At 43.7% G+C, this 25,743-nt stretch overlaps 1 protein-coding gene across 14 annotated transcripts in view; it reads right to left on the bottom strand.

Moving 5' to 3' along the window:
* PSD3 (pleckstrin and Sec7 domain containing 3) overlaps positions 1-25,743 on the bottom strand; it is a 573,880-nt gene that overhangs the window by 115,245 nt on the left and 432,892 nt on the right. For all 14 annotated transcript variants that reach the window (XM_043454541.1, XM_043454542.1, XM_043454545.1 and 11 more), the window contains one exon: positions 6,543-6,586. In XM_043454541.1, the coding sequence (XP_043310476.1) occupies positions 6,543-6,586 (44 nt within the window). The remainder of the gene's footprint in view (positions 1-6,542; positions 6,587-25,743) is intronic.

The raw sequence follows: 25,743 nt of genomic DNA, 5'->3' as shown, positions 1-25,743 counted from the left end.
TGGGACCGGATGCCATGATCTTAGATTTTGGATGTTGAATTTCAAGCCAGTTTTTTCACTCTCCTCTTTCACCTTCATCAAGAGGCTCTTTAGTTCCTCTCCACTTTCTTCCATTAAAGTAGTATCATCTGCATACCTGAGGTTGCTGGTTTTCTCACAGCAATCTAGATTCTAGCTTGTGATTCATCTAGCCCAGCATTTCTCATGATGTACTCTGCATATAAGTTAAATAAGCAGGGTGACAATATACAGCCTTGATGTACTCCTTTCCCAATTTTGAACCAGTTGGTTGTTCCATGTCCGGTTCTAACTGTTGCTTCTTGATCTGCAGACAGGCTTCTCAGGAGACAGTAATGGTAGTCTGGTACTCCCATCTTTTTTTTTTAATCTTTTTAAGAATTTTCCAGTTTGTTGTGATCCACACAGTCAAAGGCTTTATTGTAGTCAATGAAGCAGATGTTTTTCTGGAAGTCCCTTGTTTTCTCCATAATCTAGCAAATATTGGCAATTTGGTCTCTGGTTCCTCGGCCTCTTTGAAACACCACTTGTACATGTGAAAGTTCTCAGTTCACCTACTGCTGAAGCCTAGCTTGAAGGATTTTGAGCATAATCTCACTAGCATGTGTAATGAGCACAATTGTACAGTAGTTTGAACATTCTTTGGCACTTGCCTTCTTTTGGGACTATAATGAAAACTGATCTTTTCTAGTCCTATGGCCACTGCTGCATTTTCCAAATTTGCTGGCATGTTGAATGCAGCACTTTAACAGCATCATCTTTTAGGATCTGAAATAGCTCAGCTGGAATTCTATCACCTCCACTAGCCTTGTTTGTAGTGATGCTTCCTAAGGCCCATTTGCCTTCACACTCCAGGATGTCAGGCTCTAGGTGAGTGACCACACTATTGTTATCCAGGTCACTAAGACCTTTCTTGTATAGTTCTTCTGTGTATTCTTGCCACCTCTTCTTAATCTTTTCTGCTTTGGTTAGGTCCTTACTATTTCTGTCTTATCATGCCCACCCTCGCATGAAATACTCCCTGGATATCTCCAGTTTTCCTGAAGAGATCTCTGATCTGTCCCATTCTATTGTTAACCTCTATTCCTTTGCATTGCTCTTTTAAAAGCCCCTTATCTTTCCTTGGCATTCTCTGGAACTCTGCATTCAGTTGGGTATATGTTTGCCTTTCTCCCTTGCCTTTTGCTTCACTTCTTTCCCCAGTTATTTGGAAAGCCCCCTCAGACAACCACTCTGCCTTCTTGCACTTCTTCTCCTTTGGGATGGTTTTGGTCACTGCCTCCTGTACGATGTCACGAACCTCCATTCACAGTTCTTCAGGCACTCTGTCAGCTCTAATTCCTTGAATCTATTCATCACTTCCACTGTATAATCATAAGGGATTTGATTTAGGTCATACCCAAATGGCCTAGTGGTTTTCCCTACGTTATTCAATTTGAGCCTGAATTTTGCACTAAGGAGCTCATGATCTGAGCCACAGTCAGCTCCAGGTCTTGTTTTTGCTGACTCTATAGAGCTTCTCCATCTTTGGCTGCAAAGAATATGATCAATCTGATTTTAGTATTGACCATCTGGTGATGTCCATATGTCAAGCCATCTCTTGTGTTGTTGGAAAAGGGTGCTTTCTATGACCAATGTGTTCACTTGACAATATTGTTAGCCTTTGTCCTGCTTCATTTTACACTCAAGGTCAAACTTGCCTATTATTCCAGGTATGTCTTGAGTTCCTACATTTTCATTCCAATCCCCTATGATGAAAAGGACATCTGCTGCTGCTGTTAGTTCTAGAAGGTCTTCATGTAACCATTCAACTTCAGCTTCAGTGGCATCAGTGGCTGGGGCACAGACTTGGATTACTGTGATGTTGAATGGTTTGCCTTAGAATGAACCGAGATCACTCTGTAGTTTTGAGGTTTTACCCCCGAGTCCTGCACTTTGGACTCTTCTGTTGACTCTGAGGGTTACTACATTTCCTCTCAGGGATTTTTGTTCCCAGGAGTAGACATAGTGGTCATCTGAATTAAACTTTCCCATTCCCATCCATTTTAGTTCACTGATTCCTAAAGACGTCGATGTTCAATCTTGCCATTTCCTGCTTGACCACATCCAATTTAGCTTGATTCATGAACCTAACATTCCAGGTTCCTTTGCAATATTGCTCTTTACAGCACTGGATTTTACCTTCACCACCAGATACACCCACAACCGATTCCCTCTTTGGCTCAGCCACTTCATTCTTATTGGTGTGTGGGTGCTAAGTCGCTTCAGTTATATCCGTCTCTTTGTGATGCTATGAACTATAGCCCCCCAGACTCCTCTACGCATGGGGATTCTCCAGGCAAGAATACTAGAGTGGGCTGCCATTTCCTTCTCCAGTGGCCCGTGTTTCATCAGAACTCTAAAGGATGACCAGTCCAACTTGGTGGCTCTGCACAGCATGGCTCAGGGCTTCATGGAGTTACACAGCCCCTCTGCCAGGACAAGGCTGGGATGCCTGAAGAGAACACCAGCCAAACTAACGTTCATTTACAAAATGATAAAGAGCCCAAACAATGGCCTGATGCTGCTGCTGCTGCTAAGTCACTTCAGTCGTGTCCGACTCTGTGGGACCCCGTAGATGGCAGCCCACCAGGCTTCCCCGTTGCTGGGATTCTCCAGGCAAGAACACTGGAGTGGGTTGCCATTTCCTTCTCCAATGCATGAAAGTGAAAAGTGAAAGTGAAGTCACTCAGTCGTGTCTGACTCTTAGCGACCCCATGGACTGCAGCCTACCAGGCTCCTCCATCCATGGGATTCTCCAGGCAAGAGTCCTGGAGTGGGGTGCCATTGCCTTCTCCAAACAATGGCCTATTGGTATTTAAAACCGCACTTCTGAAAGCTGAAGGCTTCTATAACACAGGATCCAACAGACAAAAAGGTCCATGTGCCAGGACATCACGTGTCAGCCAGGACAATCCGATATAGGAGGGTAGACAGAAAACAATTTAATATATAAGCAAAAACAAAGGCATTGAACTATTCTGGTAAATTGAGTTATAGAGTAACATAAAATAGCATAGATTATCCATGATACAAGGTTGTAAAAAAGCTTATTCAGAGTTAAAGAACAGCTATACATAATGAAAGCAAGGTCAATGCTGCTGCAACCCAGACATGCGGGGGAAGCAGGAGAGTGGAGGGCCCAAAAGTATATTATTTACATTTAATTCCGCTGTGTGTTTTAAGAACGAAGCTGGCTATGTGAATTTTTAATGCTTCTTACAATTAAACATTGTATTTAATCCTAAATACAATAACAGCAGTACACATGAAGGCCCAAAACAGAAGAAGACCATTAACTTTCCTTCTGAATGAGACTGCACTTATTTTATTTTCCCTTTTCTATTAATTGCTATAGTCTCTGAAGGTCCACTGGTAGCTAAATTTTAAGCAATTCTAACTCAAGTTATAAGTGCCTCTTATCCACTTCAACTCACCTTACCATCCCATCCCAATCAGAAAGAGTAACCCCCCCTTATTTAAAAAAAATAGTAAGTAAATAAAAATAAATACATGTTTGTCTATTAGACTGTAAGATTTCTTAAGGACAAGGAAAATATCTTAATGCCTTTTCTTTTCTGTAAATTTTCAGCATACTGCCTAGTACAAAGGAGCTTTATGAATAAAGAACAACCTAACAAAGGAAGTGGGGAAGAAATGGTGGCTGACCCGCAGGAGGGAGCCAGCCTTCCACAGGCGCCTAGCTGACTGCACCCCTCACTGCTGCTTTTACGTGTTTGTCCAGGTACAGTCCACCCCCTCCAGTTGTTCCCACATTATGTTCTTATTAGGTAGAGAACCTCGGTCTTTTTCAAATGCGTATCTAGGTTTTACCACAGGGCCAGGCACAGAAAGAGCTGCTTCAAAGGTTGTTTGTGGAATAGATGAATGACCAGTAATTCTAGAAGCATTTCATGAGACTATAAATTTAACATAAATCTCTCTTAATATACATTCAGACGTGATCCCTGCCGAGCAAAGACTTGCTAAGAGTATGTGGCTACAGACACAGAAAGAAACACATTTCAGTCAGTTCTAATGAGGTGGATGAACCTAGAGCCTATTAAATACAGTGAAGTAAGTCAGAAAGAGAAAAACGAATGTCGTGTATTAATGCATATATATGGAATCTAGAAAGATGGTACTGATGAGCCTGTCTGCAGGGCGGCAGTGGAGATGCAGAGAGAACAGACCTGTGGACACAGTCGGGGAAGGAGAGGGTGGGACGAGTTGAGGGAGCAGCACTGAAGCATATGCATCATTATATGTAAAACAGCTGGCCAGTGGGAACTCGCTGCATGACGCAGGGAGCTCAGACTGGTGCTCTGTGGCAGTCCAGAGGGGTGGGATGGGGTGGGATGGGGTGGGATGGGGGGCGGTCCAGGAGGGAGGAGACACACACGTGTGCTGCGCTGGGCTGAGTCGCTCAGTCGTGGATTGCAGCCCACCAGGCTCCTCTGTCCACGGGATTCTCCAGGCAAGGGCACTGGAGTGGGTAGCCATGCCCTCCTCCAGAGGATCTTCCCAACACAGGGATCAGACTCAGGTCTCCCACCTTGCAGGTGGATTCTTTACCATCTGAGCCACCAGGGAAGCCCCTCAATACTGGAGAGGGTAGCCTATCCCTTCTCCAGGGGATCTTTCCAACGCAGGAATTGAACCGGGGTCTTCTTCATTGCAGGCAGATTCTTTACCAGCTGAGCTACCAGGGAAGCCCAGACGTATGTATACCTATGGCTGATTCATGTTGATGTATGGCAGAAAACAATACAGCATTATAAAACAATTATCTTTCAATTAAAAAATAAATGATAAAAAAAATAAATGATAATAATAAAAAAGAGTGTGCGGCTACAGAGAAGTGAGGCAGCATGGTACTGCCAAGGGGAGCCAGGATTGCTAGAAAAGCAAATTCTAGCTTTGTCTCTACACTAGTTCTGTGACTCTGGATTTGCTAATAAATGCTTCTTGGCTTCATTTACCTAATACATGAAATGGGAATACTGGACTGTACTTTTCAAAAAATTTTTCTTCAGTACAGATTACTTGAGAAAAGTAATATTCGATAGAACTCTATGTATTTTAAAAAGATAAAGATTAGGGTACTTTGGCTGTTTGAAGTAGGTGTGATGCTTGTGGGCGGTAGAACGGGGTCCCTGTCATACTTCCCTTTCGCCTCACTGACATCACCTAGGGAGGTGCCCAAACATCTCCCTGAATCCTTGGGCTCCATGGAACCCAGTTAGGACAACCAATGAACTCTAAGTTCCCTCCAGCTAGAGCATTCCAAAATTCTAAGATTTGATTTCTTCTAAGGCTCTAAAATCAACATCAAATCCCAAGAAGCAATCTAAGTGTCTATCAACCAACAAATGGATAAAGAAGATGTGATGTATAAACACAATGGAATACTACTCAGCCATATACAGAATGAAATTTCCCATTTGCAGCAACATGGATGGGCCTCGAGGGCAGTATGCTAAGTGACAAGTCAGAGAGAAAGACAAACACTGTGTGATCCCACTTAAATGTGGAATCTAAAACATACAGCAGATGACTAACTGCAGCAAGAAGGAAGCAGATTCACAGATGTAGAAAACAAACCGGTGGGGAGAGGGAAGGTGGGAGGGACAATACAAGGGGAGAAGATGCAAAGGTACAAACTGCTAGGTACGGAATAAGCTACATGGATATATTGTGCAACATGGGGGATACAGCCAGAACTTAATAGCTGTGAATGGAATATACCCTTTAAAAACTGTGAATCACTATGTTGTGTACTTGTAATTTATGTAATATTGGACTCATCACGCATACTTTAATAAAAATAAAATAAAAGAGCATCAGGGTTCCTCCTATGCAGGTGAATATCATCCTACAAATTTTGCAGCCGCACCTTTCCTATAGCTATTGTCTAAACTTACACAACTGTGCAAAATCTTAGGAAATGCTGCTTCTTGCACTGCTGCTGCTATTCTTTCTATGGACTTTTCATGTGGACTTCATTACATGCAAGTACCATACTCCTCAAAGCTTATCTGTCAATATTCTGGTATAATTAGTGTCATAGGAAATAGGGTTAGAAAATCTTGATCTATTAAGATAAGAAGGAGATAATTAGAATAAGTGTATGGTACCCACAGCATGTGTATTAGATTTTGGAAAAAATTTTGGAATTTTTTACCTACTTTACTCGTATTTTCTTTCTGAATGCCATTTTTTTTTTTTTAATAAAAAGATAATTAACTGTACATAGGCAGAGCAAACAGTTTAAAATAAGAATAGGAGCATGCTGGTACCAAGAAAAAGACGTGGAATACTCAGGGTTTACGTGTCTCACACAGAGAAGGTAAGACGCTGGCGGTGTGAAATGAGAACTGGCGGTGCATCTAACCCTTCTCCAGATCCCTGATAAGGCACAAAGACAGACAGTCAGAAAAGAGCACGCTGTCCGCTTACTGCCAGGCCAGCAAGAGCATACTCACACTGCCCATTCGAGCTTCTCGTTCTTGATCGAGTTGTACAGAGCCTGGAAAGACAGAAAACAAGATGGAATTACTCTCTTCATCCTGTTCGACATTTGTAATTCATCAAATGGCAAAAGCCGAAAGCCTTGACTGAGCCAGCCAGCGGCTCCCAGGGCCCCCGCAGGTCATCCTGTTGGTGCTGCGGAAATGAGGAAGACACGGGTGAGCTATAGACAGGCAGGCAGCACTCAGAGATACGCAGAGACGTCCCATGAAGCAGGAAACGCCTTTCCTAGCTACGACACACAACGCCGGGCTACGTTCTGCCACAGAAAAACACAGGACCAACTAAAATTACATCACGCAGTCTGTTTTTCTTATCCGAAATATGGTCATATAGCTTCACTACTTTGGAAATTGCAACTTTCAAACTGCCTTTGGAATGCTCGGTTACAGGTTTTACGTTACTTAAGATGCAATTCATACCTTTTCATTAATGGACTAGATATAACAGTTTTCATAACAATGTAATGAGCAAGAGAAACGGAAGGGAGACTGAAGCCCAATTATGGAAAACTATGTCAGAGTAATTTCAGAGTTTCTGTATCCATGACTTAGGCAGCCTGTATTGGTCTCACCTCATAATTCTGTCTTACAGTTAGTGAGTGTTACTCTGATGTGTGTGAGGTGGTAGAGGGGGAGACAGAAAGTTCTCTTAGAGCCTTGACAATAACAATGTCACAGACAAGAGAGCATATAAGACGGCCTCACCAGGCTCCCAGCTCCGGTATCTCACATAAACTTTTGTAATCAAGTTGTTCCACTAGGACAACTAACCTAAGAAAAAACTACCTCACACCTCTAGCTTCTTAATTCTGAGTAAGATGTTTATGATGTAAGAAAACACAAGTGCATCTCTAAGACATAAAACCAAAACTGCAAACTGCACTGCAGAAGGGATGACCATGTGCAAAATAACAGTATGATGGAGTTGGAACTTTTTTTTTAAAAGAGAGATTTGGACTTATTAGACTCATCTCATTTACTTTAAGATGGGAAAAGGGGGATGAGACGCTATCAAATGACTCATCTTCCAAATGAGGAAATGGCAGGGTCAGAATGTTCCCCGGGCAGCAGAGCAGAGCAGAGCAGATCTGCCTCGTAGACTATTTTCTGCCTTTTAACACGTCTGGCCCGAGTGGGAGAGGCAGTCTACAGGTGTGTAATCAGAAAGACTGCACACAGGTAGTGAATCCCCTTTCTAGCAAAACTCGCTGCAATTCAGGACAAAGATGCTTGGTTACAGATTTTACGTTACTTAAGATGCAATACGTGCATCTTTAGCCACGTCTTGACGGACTCCACGGGATTTCTTCAGTGTGGCTATAGTAGTCAGTTTAACTACTGGCTAGCTAATAAAATGTAGGACATATTTCATTATTATCAGGACATCAAATACAGAAATTATCATGTCATCAAGTATAGAAATGGTAAAATAGCAAAAGAAAATAAGGGGTAAATCAAGGCACAGAGACCGTATTGTAAATTGAATGCTCTTTTCAAAGAACTCTAATTTACTGAAGAAGTAGGACAACCTATTATATAGTTAATGTCTCTTGAGGCTGCACGTACAGAAGTTCAGGGTCAATGTCTGGCTCAAGCCTCAGGAGACTCTTGCTCTAAGTGTCCTTAAGTAGATTCTATTACTTGTAAGAGCCGCCTTGAACCCACAGGTAATAGTAGGTTTTTGAGAAGAGACAGATCATTAATGGTTCTTTATATTCTAACACACACAATACTAACCAGAGAAATTTAACAATTGTTAGAGATAAAAAACTATCTATTCATAGAAGTAGAAAATGATATCTAGGCAACTAGAAAATGTCAAATAGATTCAATTCTGCCCTAGATCAACTTTTCCAAATGTTTTGCTCTTGAGAATATTTTGCTTGAAGAGATAACTCAGTTTCAAATTGGAATATTCTTGTTACTCTGTCAGCTGTACATCACACACAAAAAATTTATTACAGACGATCTTGTAAAATTCAACAAACCTGTTATACCAGAAGCCAAAGTCCTCTTTGTATGTGAGTATGTGTATATACATATATACACATATATATAACATAACAAATCTAATCCTTATTCTTTTCAATGACAAAATTACAAAGGGATTTTCCTGAATCTTTTTAATGCTTTATGATAATTGATTACTAAAGGAAAACTTGTTTTGAAAATGAATCCAACACTCACATACCCTGATCAAACTTTATTATCACCAAAAGGAGGGGGAATGCAGCCAAAGATAATACTAAACATGCACACCTCCTGCAAGATTTGGTGAGCAGCTCTGGAGGTGTGCTAAACCAAACCTGAAAGTGAATGAAGATGAAACTTCTAATTATCATTTATGCTGACACAATACTCCAAACCCTTACATACATACACAAATACACACACACATGTATTTTTTTTTCATTCATTCTGAGGGTAGAATTGGTCAATAAGGTGTCATGATTATTTACACAGAGCACATTCCTCCTAAAATGTCTTTTCTACACCTTAAGATTACCTTCCACTTGGCTCTCTGCTGTGTCTTTTTATTTTCTTAAATTTAACTGTTATTTTCTCTTGGAATATAGTTAGTGCACAATATTGTTAGCTTCAGGTGTATAGCAAAGTGTTTCAATTATATATATGGCTGCTGTGTCTTAAGGAAGGTTGAATAACATTATTCAAAGTATAAATGTATTTAAATACAAAATAGCCACTAAGTTCCATTTTTTAAAATTGAGGCATAATTGCCAAACCTAGACAGCGTATTAAAAAGCAGAGACATCACTCTGCTGACAAAGGTCTGCACAGTCAAAGCTATGGTTTTTCTGGTAGTCATGTACAGATGTGAGAGATGGACCATAAGGAAGGCTGAGTGCTGAGGAACTGATGCTTTTGAATTGTGGTGTTGGAGAAGACTCTTGAGAGTCTGCTGGACTGCAAGGAGACAAAATCAGTCCATCCTAAAGGAAATCAGTCCTGAATATTCATTGGAAGGACTGATGCTGAAGCTAAAGCTGCAGTACTTTGGCCAACTGATGTGAAGAGTCAACTCACTGGAAAAGACCCTGATGCTGGGAAAGACTGAAGGCAAAAGGATAAGGGGGCAGCAGAGGATGAGATGGTCAGATAGCATCACCATCTCAACAGACATAAATCTGAGCAAACTCTGGAAGACGATGGAGAAGAGAGGAGTCTGGCATGCTACAGTCCATGGGGTCATAGAGTCGGACATGACAGTGATTGAACAACAATATAATTGACATATAACATTAGGTTCAAGTATACAACATAATGATTTATTATTTGTACTAAACTCCCTGGTGAGCAAAAACTTAAGTAGAAATAATTTCCCCCTGTTAATACTGTAAACATATCCCTCAACAAAAAACAGCCATATATGACAATCCCACAGCTAATACCCATAGTGGTTGCAACAATTTACATTAGAAAACTGAAAGCTTTTGTTCTAATATCAGGAACAAGACAAGGATGTCCACTCTTACTGTTTTATTCAACATCATATTGGAATTCCTGGCCAGAGAAATTAGCCAAGAGAAGGAAATAAAAGGAATTTAAACTGGAAAAGATGTAAAACTATCACTACTTGGAGATAACATGATATTATATATAGAAAAACTTAGACTCTCAAAAAAAAAAACCTAGTTAAGTTTTTTGAACTAGCTTAAAAATTCAACAAAGTTGCAGGATATGAAATCAATATACAAAAATTTGTTTATTTCTAAACACTAATAATGAACTATCAGAAAGAAAAATGAAGAAAGTGATCCCATTTGTAATTTAAGAATAAAATATTGAGGAATACATTTAATGAAGGAAGTGAAAAACCTGTACTATATGAAACTCATGAAAAAAATTGAAGATGACCAAATAAATTGAAAGATTGTATCCATGGATTAGAAGGATGAATATCATTAAAATGTGCTATAATACCCAAAGCAATCTATAGATTCAATGCACTACCTATCAAAATTCCAGTGGCATTTTTCACAGAAATAGAATAAACAATCCTAGACTTTGTGTGGAACTGCAAAAGACCCCAAGTAGCAAAAGCAATTTTGAGAAAGGACAAAAACGCTAGAGTCATTACACCCCCTGATTTCAAAGTATATTACAAAGCTACAGTAATCAAAATGGTACGACAGAGACACAAAACACAGACATCCCGATCGATGGCGCAGGACAGACAGCCAGAACAAGCCCACCCAGATGGTCAACTGGCCTGTGACAAAGGAGCCTTGACCATACAGTGGGGCCAGGGCGGTCTCTTCAACAAATGGTGTTAGGGCAACTGGACAGCCACGTGCAGAAGAGTGGAACTGGACAATTGTCTACACCAGATGCAGAATTTAACTCATACTGGATTAAAGAGCTGAATGTAAGACCTAAAACCATAACACTCCTAGAAGAAAACATAGGCAGTGACTCCTTGATGTTGGTCTTGGTGATGAATTTTTAGATTTGACACAAAAAGTAAAGGCAACAAAAGCAAATCAGGGAGATTGCTCAAACTAAAAGTGCTTCTGCACAGCAAAGGAAGTCATTAAAATGAAAAAGCAATGTACTGAAGGGGAGAAAATATTTGCCAACCATATGTCCGATAAGGAGTCAATATCTAAAATATACCATGAATTCACACAACTCGATCCCAAAGAAACAAAGAATTCAGTTAAAATATGGGCAGGGGATCTGAATAGACATTTTTTTTTTTCCAAAGAAAACAGAGATGACCAACAGGCAAATGAAAATTTAAAAAATGAAAATATACTCAGTATCATTAATCATCAAGGAAATGCAAATCAGAACCAGAGTGAGACATCACTTCAGATGTGTTAGAATGGCTGTTATCAAAAGAAAAGAAATAACAAGAGAAAGGGGAACCCTTGTGCACTGCTGGTGGGAATGTAAACTGAGGCAGCCACTATGGAAAACAGTATGGAGCTTCTGAGAAAAATTAAAACTAGAACTGTCAGATGATCCTGCAATTCCATGTCTGGGTTATTTATTGAAGGAAACAAAAACACTAATTATAACATATATTGAAAAGATGTACGGACCCCTACGTGTACTGCAGCATTATTTATATAATATTTATAATATTGAGATATAGAAACAATGTACATGCCCATGAATGGATAGAAACTACTCTCTCTCTCTTTCCCTGTATGTGTGTGTGTGTGCGCGCGCACGCGTGTGCTCTGCCATGTCTGACTCTTTATGACCCCATGGACTGCAGTCCACCAGGCTCCTCTGTCCATGGAATTCTCCAGGCAAGAACACTGGAGTGGGTTGCCATTTCCTCCTCCAGGGGATCTTTCTAACCCAGGGATTGAACCCATGTCTCCTGCGTCTCCTGTGGTGGCAAATGGCTTCTTTACCACTGAGTCACTGGAAAACCATACACACACACACACACACACACACACACACACACACACACACACACACCAGAAAATAATTCATCCATAAAAAATGAAATCTCACCGTGTGCAACAAGATGGATGAACTTTCTATTATTCTAAGTGAAACGAGTCAGAAGGATGAATACCACGTGATAGTATACACGTGGAAACTAAAACGAAACCAAACCACACAAAACCCGCAGGTTCACGCAGAGGGAAGACGGGTAGGGTTGGCCAGAGGGTGGGTGGGGATGGCGGACTGGGAGAAATGAGCAGAGTGGGTTAAAAGGTGCCACCTTCCGGTCATAACACAAACGTCATGAGGATGTATGTGCAGCATGGTGACTAGAGTTAATAATACTGCATTGCATATTCAAAAACTTATTAACAGAGTAGATTTTAAAAGTCCTCATCACAAGAAAAAAAAAATTTTGCTAACTAAGGTGATGGGTTTTAAACTAGAGTTATAATAGTGATCATTTCACGATGCATATAAAGGTCAAATCATTATGTTGCAGTTCTTAAACTAACGTAACATGATATGTCAGTCACACCTCAATTTAACAAAAAACCTGTGAACATATCCTAATAAGTTAATTTGAATATCAAGTCTAAATGCTGGTCTAATACCAAAACCTGACTAAACCTCATCAGTAAGCAGGTCACATGGATGAGTGCAGGAGCCAGGGAGAGAGACCCCGAGGGGCAGGGGACTCCAAGCTGTAGCCCGGCTTCACCCAGGTGGGCATGTGGGTTCACTGTGGCTGGCTCTGGTTATTTTTGAGAAGTAGCTAGAAGTATAAATTATACAAGGCTCACGAATTTTCAAGTGTGACAACAAAAAGAGCAAAACAACAACACCCCACTGTGGGGCGGGTTAAACGTGTGTTATCCAGCAGGCCATCGGGGCTGAGGCCCACTGTGGGCCAGGCTAAACATGTGTCCCCCAGCAGGCCATCGGGGCTGAGGCCCACTGTGGGCCGGGCTAAACATGTGTCCCCCAGCAGGCCATCGGGGCTGAGGCCCACTCTGGGCCGGGCTAAACATGTGCCCCCCCGGCAGGCCATCGGGGAGGCCCACTGTGGGCTGGGCTAAACATGTGTTATTCAGCAGGCCATCGGGGCTGAGGCCCACTCTGGGCCGGGCTAAACATGTGTCCCCCAGCAGGCCATCGGGGCTGAGGTCCACTCTGGGCCGGGCTAAACATGTGTCCCCCAGCAGGCCATCGGGGCTGAGGCCCACTGTGGGCCGGGCTAAACATGTGCCCCCCGGCAGGCCATCGGGGCTGAGGCCCACTCTGGGCCGGGCTAAACATGTGTCCCCCAGCAGGCCATCGGGGCTGAGGCCCACTCTGGGCCGGGCTAAACATGTGTCCCCCAGCAGGCCATCAGGGCTGAGGCCCACTGTGGGCCGGGCTAAACATGTGTTATCCAGCAGGCCATCGGGGCTGAGGCCCACTGTGGGCCGGGCTAAACGTGTGTCATCCAGCAGGCCATCGGGGCTGAAGCCCACTGTGGGCCCGGCTAAACATGTGTTATCCAGCAGGCCATCGGGGCTGAGGCCCACTCTGGGCCGGGCTAAACATGTGTTATCCAGCAGGCCATTGGGGCTGAGGCCCACTCTGGGCCGGGCTAAACATGTGTTATCCAACAGGACATCGGGGCTGAAGCCCACTGTGGGCCCGGCTAAACATGTGTTATCCAGCAGGCCATCTGGGCTGAGGCCCACTCTGGGCCGGGCTAAACATGTGTTATCCAGCAGGCCATCTGGGCTGAGGCCCACTCTGGGCCGGGCTAAACATGTGTCATCCAGCAGGCCATCGGGGCTGAGGCTCACTCTGGGCCCGGCTAAACATGTGTCATCCAGCAGGCCATCGGGGCTGAGGCCCACTCTGGGCCGGGCTAAACATGTGTTATCCAACAGGACATCGGGGCTGAAGCCCACTGTGGGCCCGGCTAAACATGTGTTATCCAGCAGGTCATTGGGGCTGAGGCCCACTCTGGGCCGGGCTAAACATGTGTTATCCAGCAGGCCATCTGGGCTGAGGCCCACTCTGGGCCGGGCTAAACATGTGTCATCCAGCAGGCCATCGGGGCTGAGGCTCACTCTGGGTCCGGCTAAACATGTGTCATCCAGCAGGCCATCGGGGCTGAGGCCCACTGTGGGCCGGGCTAAACATGTGTCATCCAGCAGGCCATCAGGGCTGAGGCCCACTCTGGGCCGGGCTAAACATGTGTCATCCAGCAGGCCATCGGGGCTGAAGCCCACTGTGGGCAGACTAAACGTGTGTCATCCAACAGGACATCGGGGCTGAAATTAGGATAGCAATGAAATTATTAGAAAACTGCAGGGAAGGAACAATGGGAGTCCTAGACAGAGAACAGATACAGCAAAACGCCCTGGTTTGTGACTGGAAACTGACATATGTGATCCTTCACTTGGTGAGATTTCTGTACCTCTGTGATAATGTTCAAGCCATTTCTCAGTACCGATGCCCCTGTGATGATAATAACACAGCTGTCTATGAGGCCGTGTTTCGGGAGGCACCGAGCTAAGAGAGCTGCTTCCATCTAATCTCACAGCAACTGTATTAATGCGGTATTATTATCCCTACTTTTTGAAATGACACACCTAGCACTCTTAACAGTTAAGTAATCCTGTCACAGATCACACAGCAGAGCTGGGGTCTGAAGCCAGTCTGTGCTTGTACCCGCCCCAATCACATTGCAATACTGACAGATACACGCACATTACAGCGTAGAATATAGGCAGTATACATGGAATGCTTTAGGTGAATATAAATTGACTGAGAAATATGTTTTACAACTTTGATAAATGCTTTGCTGTTAAAAACTTACTAGATGTTAGAGTTTACCAACTTAAAAACAATGCTATTCACATTCTTTCGTTCCATAGCCTTTTACTTTCAGTTATATTAGCTCAGGACTTGGTATTCAGTTCATTTAAAAGTGATGTTTTCACCAGGAAAGATATCCATGAGCCTACGTTCTTAGCTGAGAAAACTTAGTTTGGAGCACACCTGTGCTGACGGTCAGCCCTCCCACCTCCTCTGGCCCGCCTTGCGTCTGTCATCTGTGTCGTCACCTGCCCGGGGACATGCCTGCTTGACCTGTACTTACCGTAGGGCTCCAGGGTACAGTAACCACGACAAACGTTTTATCCTAACAAGTGCTGGTAGGTCAGCGGAAAGTATTTTTTTAATAACTGCTAGACAATGATAAGGTTGCATTTTTTTCTATAATAGTGTTGTATATACACTATATTTAGTGTATGTACTATAGGGACTTACAGAGAATTGTACTTTTTATAACTATTAGAAGACCAGTTCTTGTTTGCCACATGAGTAGTAGAATATAGCATAACAGTTGTAACACTAGTAATGATCTTGTATAAATAAATCTCTTAAAACTATTCACTTGGGACTTCCTGGCAATCTGATGGTTAAGAATCCACGCTTCCAATGCAGAGGGCTCAGATTTGATCCCTGGCTGGGAACTAAGATCCCACATGCCTTGTGGTACAGTCAGAAAGTTTTGAAAAAACAAATAAAACAGATATGCAACCAGGATTTTTTTTTGTAAAGGCGCATTCATCTTGAAAAAGAAAAAAAGTTATGTACTCATTCACTCGTATATTCAAGTCAGCTGAGTCTCTACTACCTGTCAGGTGGTCAGGTCATCAGATATTAACACAGGTACTGAAAGCCTAGTGTGAAGAACGCAGGCATAGAACTTAGATTCGGTGAGGGTAGAAACAGAGAAGAATATGAAAACAAAAAGATAAAAAATGATTCTCTCATTTTCTGGGAGGTTGCCAGATAATTATAAGGTAATTACAATAAGGTAACTCAAAAAGTAGCTTTAGAGGAGATAGCTAAGAAAGCCTCCCTGCAAGGAGACTGAGGGTGTGAGACACAGGGCCGCCGCGGGGAGACGCAGGGAGGGCGCTCTGGCGTCGCTGAGCCGGGGGGCCTGGGGGCCAAGGACGCCCGCGTGGCCAGGGCATCGTGCCAGCCGGGGGTAGTGCTGTGGGCAAAGAGGTGTCAGGTCGCACACGGCTTTCGGCCAGAAAACAAGGGTCATTTCTGCGTGTGCTGGGCAACCACTGGAGGATTTTAGCAGGAGGCTGACTGCTCTAATTCACGCACTTAAAGGTCACGCCGGGCACGGAATGGGGGAAGGACTGAACAGAGCGACAGGAGCGGCAGTGAGGCTGGGCTGCCTGGTGAGGCTGCTGGTGTCGGGCCTGGGGGGCCGGTAGGCAGACTGGGGGTGCTTCCGACCGTCTCCCTAAATTGCGAGAGTAGCATGGCCCGTTTTCACACACCTCAAGCACAAATAACAAACTGGGTGAGACAGTTTCAACAGGGGCAACAGAGAGAGACTGCTATCCATCAGTATTTAAGTCGTTAAAGCTAAAAATAGGGTAGGTATATTAGAATATATTGTTAAAGGAAAAAAAATAGTCTGTTTGCTATGCTCCCAGTTTGTGGAAAAAATGTATACATATTTGCTCTCACAGGGTTTCTGAAAAGATACAGAAGAAACCATTGCCTGTGACCTCCTCTGTAGAAGAAAACTGGGGGAACAAGGCGGGAGAGAGAATTTTCAGTGAATAAGCTGCCGTGCTATTTGAATATTTACCACACCACGAATGCTTTACTTCTTCAACAAAAACCTAGTTGTTGCTCAGTTGCTACGTCATGTCTGACTCTTTGCAACCCCATGGACTGCAGCATGCCAAGATCCTCTGTCCTCCATTATTTCCCAGAATTTGCTCAAATTCATGTCCACTGAGTCAGTGATGCCATCCAACCGTCTCATCCTCTGTCGCCCCCTTCTGCTCCTGCCCTCAATCTTTCCCAGCCTCAGGGTCTTTTCCAATGAGTTAGCATCAGGTGGTCAAGGTATTGGAGCTTTGGCTTTAGCATCAGATTATGAGGGCTATTCCATTCTTGCCCACAGTAGTAGATGATAATGGTCATCTGAATTAAATTCACCCATTCCTGTCCATTTTAGTTCACTTAGATGTTGATGTTCAATCTTGCCATCTCCTGTGTTTGACCACGTCCAATTTACCTTGATTCATGGACCTAACATTTCAGGTTCCTATGCAATACCGTTCTTTACGGCATCGGACTTTACTTCCACCACCAGACACACCCACAGCTGAGCACTGATGCCGCTTCGGCCCAGCCGCTTCGTTCTTACTGGAGCCACTAGTAAGTGCCCTCTGCTCTTCCCCAGTAGCATACTGGACAGCTTCCAACCTGGGGGACTCCTCTTCCGGTGTTGGGTCTTTCTGCCTTTTCATACTGTCCATGGGATTCTCCAGGCAAGAATGCCGGAGTGGGTTGCCATTTCCTTCTCCAGTGGACCACGTTTTGTTAGAACTCTTCACTATGACCCGTCCGACTTGGGTGGGCCTGCATGGCATGGCTCATGTCTTCACTGTGTTATGCAAGCCCCTTCGCCACAACAAGACTCTGATACATGAAGAGGAAAAATCTAGATGATACTGTATTTTGTACTCCTTGCACATGTGGTCAAGCCTCTGCCTCTCTTTAGTCCCCGAAAGGCCTCATGGACTGTCTTGACCACAGCGTGTGTTTGAAGAACAGGTGTTGAGACGACAAGAGCTCAGTGGTGATGACCCTGATGCCGTGATTCTGATGGGAGGCTAAGCGCAGAGCAAGGGACAATGGACCAGAACCGGGGCACTGCATTAAACCGGCCCTTCCATCAGCTGTGTGACTTGAGGGCTTTGGTTGCTTCATCTGTGAAGACAGCGACAATCTACTTCACAGAATCACGAGGACGAAATGAAACCATGAGCGTGAAAACAACTGCACTTCGTAAAGTGACACGTAAGTGAAAGGGACGTGGCTACACGCAGCTGGTGCCTGTCCGACTCAGCTTCACAGAACAGAGTAAGGACCTGGAATCCATCGGTCCACGTCCCACCCCGGACACGCGGGGCCTGGGGAGATCACTTACTTTGACCAAATCGGCAAGTTGATATCACAGATATGCCAAAAACTAACGTTTAACTGAGCGGTTACCAAGGGCTTGGACCTGTGCACTGCATTACACTGTTCACTCTTCACTACCACCCAGGGGCATTATTCCCACTTTACAGATGCGGGGGGAGGTGGGGGTGGGCAGAGAGGGTAAAGACAGTGTTGTTAGGTGGGAGGTTGTAAAGTCTTTTAATTTTTTCCAAAATATAATTCCAAAGCCTTTAAAATTTTGTCCTTGACCTTTTTTTTCCCCTGAAAAACCTAGGCTTTCATTTCCTGTCTCCACTTCAGGGCAGAGGAACTAGCCTCAGTTACATAATTCTTTTTCCAAAACCTAGAGCAACAGGGGTACACATCTCTGACCACTCAGGCTAGAAGACTCTCTTCCCAAGAGAACTCCAGTCTGGATGGCGAACACTGCTTTGCAGTGCCAGTGCCGCTTCAGACGTGCCAGGCTGGGTGTCTGACAAGCGAGAGGACACCATCCAGACAGATGACATTTATTGAGCTGTGACATGCTGAGCACTTACGTTACTATTTAACTCCCTGCAACCTGTGAAAAGTCTGATTCACTCCATTTCAGCAATATCAACGCTCTAGAGTGGGCGCACTGCCACCAGCTGCAGGTTGCCAGATCAAACGCAGGATGCCAGTTACACGTGAACTTCAGATAAACAACGACTTACTTTCTTCAAGCCTAAGTCTGTCCCCACACTTTGCATGAGACATCCCAGGTGGCGCTAGTGGTCAAGAATCCGCCTGCCAATGCAGGAGACATAGGAGACGCAAGTTCAATCCATGGGTCAGGCAGATCCCCTGGAGTAGAAAATGCAACCCACTCCAGTATTCTTGGCTTGGAAAATTCCAAGGACAGAGGAGCCTGGTGGACTAGAGTCTATGGAGTTATGGAGAGTCAGACACAACTGAGCATATACAGCATATATACGTGTGTGTGTGTGTGTGTGTGTGTGTATGCATATATACATATATATGCATCTGTGGAGAAGGCAATGGCAACCCACTCCAGTGCTCTTGCCTGGAAAATCCCATGGATGGAGGAGCCTGGTAGGCTGCAGTCCATGGGGTCACTAAGAGTTGGACATGACTGAGCGACTTCACTTTCATTTTTCACTTTCATGCATTGGAGAAGGAAATGGCAACCCACTCCAGTGTTCTTGCCTGGAGAATCTCAGGGACGGGGGAGCCTGGTGGGCTGCCGTCTATGGGGTCGCACAGAGTCGGACACGACTGAAGCGACTTAGCAGCAGCAGCAGCAGCACATGCGTCTGTGTGTGTATACACACACACATATACTAAACATTACTTATTACTTATCTGAAATTCAAGTTTAATTGAGCATTTCATATTTTCTATTTGCTGACTATTTTCTATTTGCTGACTCTGGCAATTCTCCACAGTGAAAGAGTTCTGGCGGTAAAGTGGGAACTCACACGGAGGATTATCTGCCTCCAGAGCCCAAGTTTTTATTCACAGCTTTACACTCGTGTCCTTCCCAAGATGGACTTGCTGTGACTACATCCAAACCCTGCTGGGAAGAGGACCTGTATCACAAGCAGAGTTCATTGAAGTCCAAATGGAAAGATTATACTATATATTCTGAATAGATCCTCATCTTCAAACCAATGTGGGCATTAAAAACTAGTGTTCTTTCTCCCCCAGACTCCCCTCCCCTCCAAGCTGCCACATAACACTGATCAGAGTTCCAGGTGCTATACTATAGGTCCTTGTTGTGTCTCCATTTAAAACATAGCAGTACATACATGTCCTTCCCAACCCCCCTAACTATCCCTTCCCCCAATGTACTGCTGAATCCCTTCACTATTCACCTGAAAGTATCACAACATTGTTAATCAGCTATATCCCAATACAAAATAAAAAGTTAAAAAACCATAAAAACTAATGTCCAGAAACATTATGTAGGTGTGATTTAATGTAGCAATCCTTAAAGCCTGATAGCTTGCAAAGAGTCAATGTAATGATAGTCTTAGTAAATCACTACCTTCTTCCATAAGAGTTTAGGTTAATATCTGAAGTATTCTTCAGCATGTATAACTATACTCTGATCTGTTTAAGTACCATGATTGACAAATTCATTGCCTTCACAGCCATCTCCTGATTTTGCTTTAATTCTTATATTCTAACTGGGCTGGAAGAAGCACAAGCTGGAATCAAGATTGCTGGGAGAAATATCAATAACCTCAGATACGCAGATGACACCACCCTTATGGCAGAAAGTGAAGAACTAAAAAGCCTCTTGATGAAAGTGAAAGGGGAGAGTGAAAAAGTTGGCTTAAAGCTCAACATTCAGAAAACTAAGATCATGGCATCCGGTCCCATCACTTTATGGCAAATAGAAGGGGAAACAGTGGAAACAGTGAGAGACTTTATTTTTCTGGGCTCCAAAATCACTGCAGATGGTAATTGCAGCCATGAAATTAAAAAACACTTACTCCTTGGAAAGAAAGTCATGACCAACCAAGACAGCATATTAAAAAGCAAAGACATTACTTTGTCAACAAAGGTCTAGTCAAGGCTGTGGTTTTTCCAGTAGTCATGTATGGATGTGAGAGCTGGACTATAAAGAAAGCTGAGCACTGAAGAATTGATGCTTTTGAACTGTGGTGTTGGAGAAGACTCTTGAGAGTCCCTTGGACTGCAAGGAGATCCAACCAGTCCATCCAAAAGGAGATGAGTCCTGGGTGCTCACTGGAAGGACTGATACTGAAGCTGAAACTCCAATACTTTAGCCACCTGATGCGAAGAGCTGACTCATTTGAAAAGACTCTGATGCTGGGAGGGATTGGGAGCAGGAGGAGAAGGGGACAACAGAGGATAAGATGGCTGGATGGCATCACCGACTCAATGGACATGGGTTTGGGTAGACTCCAGGAGTTGGTGATGGACAGGGAGGCCTGGCGTGCTGCATTTTATGGGGTTGCAAAGAGTTGGACATGACTGACTGAACTGAACTGAACTGAACTAATCCTCTGATTCACTTCTCAAAAACTTGTCTGAATTTTGGATAGCCAAGCCATGCTTTTGAAAAAATGTAATAACGAATATTTTCAAAGAGGGTTCTGAATGGTACTGGCCAGATCTGCTGTTGGACCCTCCTGCTGGTGAGCCTTGCTTTTTGGCAAGTGGCAGGCACACACCATAGTGCAGGAAGCTTCATCATTTTCAAACATAAAGAAAATATAAATTCTAAGTGACCTCGTGTATTACATGCAGTATGTTTTTAAACACTTGAGAAAATGATCAATTATATTTAATGATTATAGACATGATGATAAAGTTAATGTATGCAGTTTAAAAACTGCTGAGTAACATGGAGAGTTCTTTTTATAACTGGCTTGTAAAAATGATCCCTAGGGGACTGTGACATTTAGATAGAATCCCAGGCATGGCATTTGTTCTCTGTCATTTCCATGCATTAGACAAAGTAATGAAGACAAACGAAATGGAAATAGATTTCATCCAAAACAATCAATACAGGCAAATTAAATAATCTAATGTACTGGCTACCAGGCTTTGGGATTTCATGAAGAGGAAAATTTTCAAAAGAGGAATGGAAACCCACCTAGAACTGCAGGATTTTCATTAGAACAAAACACATCTTCTATGGAAATTATTCCATAAAAATAAGTAACAAGGACAACCTCAAGACAATGCACTGTTTCCCAAGAAAGGACTGTATTTTAACATTTCCACTATAGAGTGAACACTCTGGCAGCAACCAGCAGAACATGGTCCAGTCCTATAACTGCTAGAATATAGTTTCTAGGGAAAGATGTTATTTTTCAAAAAACGAAGTCCCTGTTATTTGGTATTTGCTTAAGACAAAGGTAAGATACATAAATCATTTTAGTCAATGAGAACCATTCCAGTCTCATGTGTACTTACATATGCTGTCCATTTCACTTGTTCATTTTCAAACTTTTATCATTTTCATAATCAAAATTACCAAAAGGCATGCAATGAATGTAATCAGTCCATCTTAAAGGAAATCAACCCTGAATATTCATTGGAAGGACTGCTGCTGAAGCTGATGTGAAGAGCTGACTCATTGGAAAAGACTCTGATGCTGGAAAAGCTTGAAGGCAAAAGGAGAAGAGGGCGGCAGAGGATGAGATGGTTGGATGGCATCACCAATTCAACGGACGTGAACTTGGGCAAACTCCAGGAGATAGTGAAGGACAGGGAGTACTGCCATGCTTCAGCTCATGGGGTCACAAAGCGTTGGGCATGACTTAGTGACTGAACAACAGCATGTAATGAATAAAAATCCTTTGATTCATTTACTTTAGATTTTTGTTACCCAGGGCTAACCTGTTTCAACTCCTTTTTTTGTTTTTCTGTTTTCAATATGAACTACTGACTTTCAACGGTGGAACTCTGGAAAAGAGCATTTAGCTCTCTGCTCTCTGTCTCACTCACACACTCTTTCACAGTACATTCTTCCTCCCCACTCCATCCCCAATCCTCCCACTAACATAATACCACAATCACAATTTAGAGGTATAACGATTTTCAGAGCCCACCTTGCTATGACCATGCAGATGCAATTCACTCTGGAGCTACGCATGCACTCGGCTCCAGTTGCTTCTTTGTGAACTGCTTGGTTTTCCTGAAGTTAATGATCACCTACCTCACTTTGCTGTTGTGGCTGACTTCATTTTCTAAGAGCCTAGAGGAATCTCCTTCCCAGGCAGCTCTAGTACAACAGCTCTGCAGGAGACAGAAACCCACCAGTTTAGACTGGAGCGGCCCTGCTGGGAGTGTCCTGGGGCCCCTCCAGTCTGCATTCCAGGCTCACCTGGAGGCTGTCTGTCTCCTGCACAGCGGCTGCTCTAGGCTTCCCTTACTGTCACCCAGGGGTCCCCTCTGTCTCTCTGCCACTACATTTCCTGAGTGCTCGTTACCATGCCTTCTCTTCTTCAAATAACAGGGGTGGAGAAGGAAGACACTGCACTTTGTGAAATGTGTGTACTTTTCACTTAACCCTCCTACTTTCAGCGTGGGAATCCCACGACTGGCCTCAGTTCAGTTCAGTCGCTCAGTCGTGTCCGGCTCTTTGCAACCCCGTGGACCACCGCACGCCAGGCCTCCCGTCCATCACCAACTCCCGGAGCCTGCTCAAACTCACGTCCATCGAGCCAGTGATGCCATCCAACCAACTCATCCTCTGTCGTCCCCTTTGACTCCCACCTGCAATCTTTCCCAGCATCAGGATCTTTTCCAGTGAGTCAGTTCTTTACATCAGGTGGCCAAAGTATTGGAGTTTCAGCTTCAGCATCAGTCCTTCCAATGAATATCCAGGACTGATCTCCTTTAGGATGGACTGGTTGGATCTCCTTGCAGTCCAAGGGACTCTCAAGAGTCTTCTCCAACACCACAGTTCAAAAGCATCAATTCTTCAGTGCTCAGCTTTCTTTATGGTCCAACTCTCACAGCTATACACGACTACTGGAAAAAACATAGCTTTGACTAGACAGTCCTTTTTTGGCAAAGTAATGTCTCTGCTTTTTAATATGCTGTCTAGATTTTTAATATGCTATCTAGGTGGATCATAGCTTTTCTTCGAAGGAGCAAGTGTCTTTTAATTTCATGGCTGCAGTCACCATCTGCAGTGATTCTAGAGCCCAACTGAGCCCAATTTCCTAAGCCCAGAGTCTCAGAGAAGAGCCTCAGAAGATGGGGGATATGGTCATTAGGCTCTCTAAAGATGCAGGAGGTGTCTAGAGGGTCTAGTTACTAATTTTGGATGATTTAAAGGGATCCTTCTATTTGAACCACTGCCCTCAGAAGTGACTCTGATCCCTATGCCTTCCTTGTGTCCTATGGGGCTTCCAGGTCTGCAGGCCTCGAGTGAGTTTCAGTTCTCACTGCAGTTAACAAATCTATCTGCTCCACATCCTTTGAATTTTGTTGACTCTTGAGAGAATCTGCTTTGTTCCTGTGGCCGTGAAGATTTACCAGTTCTACTGTCATTTCAGTAGGGTTTATGTAGACACAGAGATAAAAGCACATGCTATCTTAAATTTTAAGAGTTATGCTTTTGCAGCATATAAATACCATTTAATCACAATCTCAGAGATCATAGCAGGGGGTTGATGAGGCATACAAAACCCCCCTCAAAGCACTGCCCAATCACAATAAAAGCATTCTGCAGAGCCTTTCTATTTCACCTGCTTTTTAGAAAGCGTTCTGAGGAAGAGAGCTGTCATAAATCAGAACAAAGCTGGCACTTTATCAGTGCCTCTAAGCGGCAGAAAAGAGCTGCTTCTCTCAAAGCACATCCCTTGTCTGTCTAATAGGTCTAGCTAGTTAGCTAGACCTCAACCCTCCTGGTTTACTTATGTGGCGATGTCTTAGGAGAAAACACTAATAAAAGCTCAACAGGCAGAACTCTCCTGTCACGGCTGTTGGGGTGGCAGGTCTGCAGGGGGCTCTGCTGCCTGCCATCAGCCCCTTGACCCCCACCTTGGCCCCGCAGCTGTGGAGCTGAAGCTGACACCACACCGCACCTGGATGCAAGGAGGAGATCGTTGACCGTGCTTGGGAGGGCTATAGAATCTTACCTGATTTACCAGACTCAAACAAAACCTTGGCTTGCCAGATTAGAACATAGGAGATAATGCTAAAGTCTTCAACTGCCTTGGGTGCATCACATTCTAACACTTAACTGCCAGCCACAACCAGTGTCATGTTGGGATGAGCCAAGCTGTGAAGAGGGCCTTGTCCAGTTACTTCCCTAAAAATTGTGACATGAAGCATTTGGGGTAATCTACCTAGAAAAACAAATCCCACTGAAATCCGATGATCTGTGTGCGAACTTAAAGGTTGTACCATCAGAACACGGCAGATCAGATTTTTTCAAAAAGTGAACTGCTTGAAGGATAAGATAAGGCTCAAAAACTTTAACTAAAAGTCCAAGTCCAAGACAGAAGAGAAACTCCGATAATAAGTTACTGAGGAGGAGCTATCTTGCTGGCTGCTCATGTTTTCTGTATCACTATGGATGAGTAAATAAAAAACATTCTCCAAAACTTCCCCATTAGTCCTTAAGCTGAATGCAACCCCTGACATCTAAAGCAGGCCACGATCTAACAGCAGGTTTCAATAAAGGAAGGCGTGGTCCTGGACATCAGTTGCCATGCACGTTCCCACACAGGAGATCCGGATGGTTAACCTCAGGTTATCACCAAGCTGCTAACCTCTGTGCATTTTCAGCAAAGACTGTCTTAAAAATGCAAGCATTTTTGTCTCCCTTAACCCCCATCTTCACACTATATCATAGATTTTTCTTCTTTCCTTCCCCTTCATTCTGACAGGAGTGTTACACTAGCTTGCCAGGAATGACGGCACGGACCAGCATCTCATTTACAATGTTCAGATACTGCCTGGAAGTTCTGAAACACTTGCTGAGTACACCATCCCTGGGAGAATGTGTTCAAACAGAAAGGCACAAACGCAGCACAGCAAGAATGCGGTGTTACACTGGGATTATTCTAACGAAGCGCAAACCAAGTCCAAACCACCGGCACCTTGAACAAGTGAAATCTGGGAAACAGGAGAATAGTGAAGATCTGCTTTTAATTTCATTCAAGGGTCAACAAGTGTTCCCCCATCATGAGCACAGTTTGCTTAACATCCTAATTAACCATCCTTTAAAAATATA

The sequence above is a fragment of the Cervus canadensis genome, chromosome 31 (genome assembly GCF_019320065.1).
Source record: "Cervus canadensis isolate Bull #8, Minnesota chromosome 31, ASM1932006v1, whole genome shotgun sequence".
In the NCBI taxonomy this organism is placed as follows: domain Eukaryota; kingdom Metazoa; phylum Chordata; class Mammalia; order Artiodactyla; family Cervidae; genus Cervus; species Cervus canadensis.
Note: the sequence above shows the minus strand (reverse complement) of the source record. Positions and strands in the feature narration are given on the sequence as shown.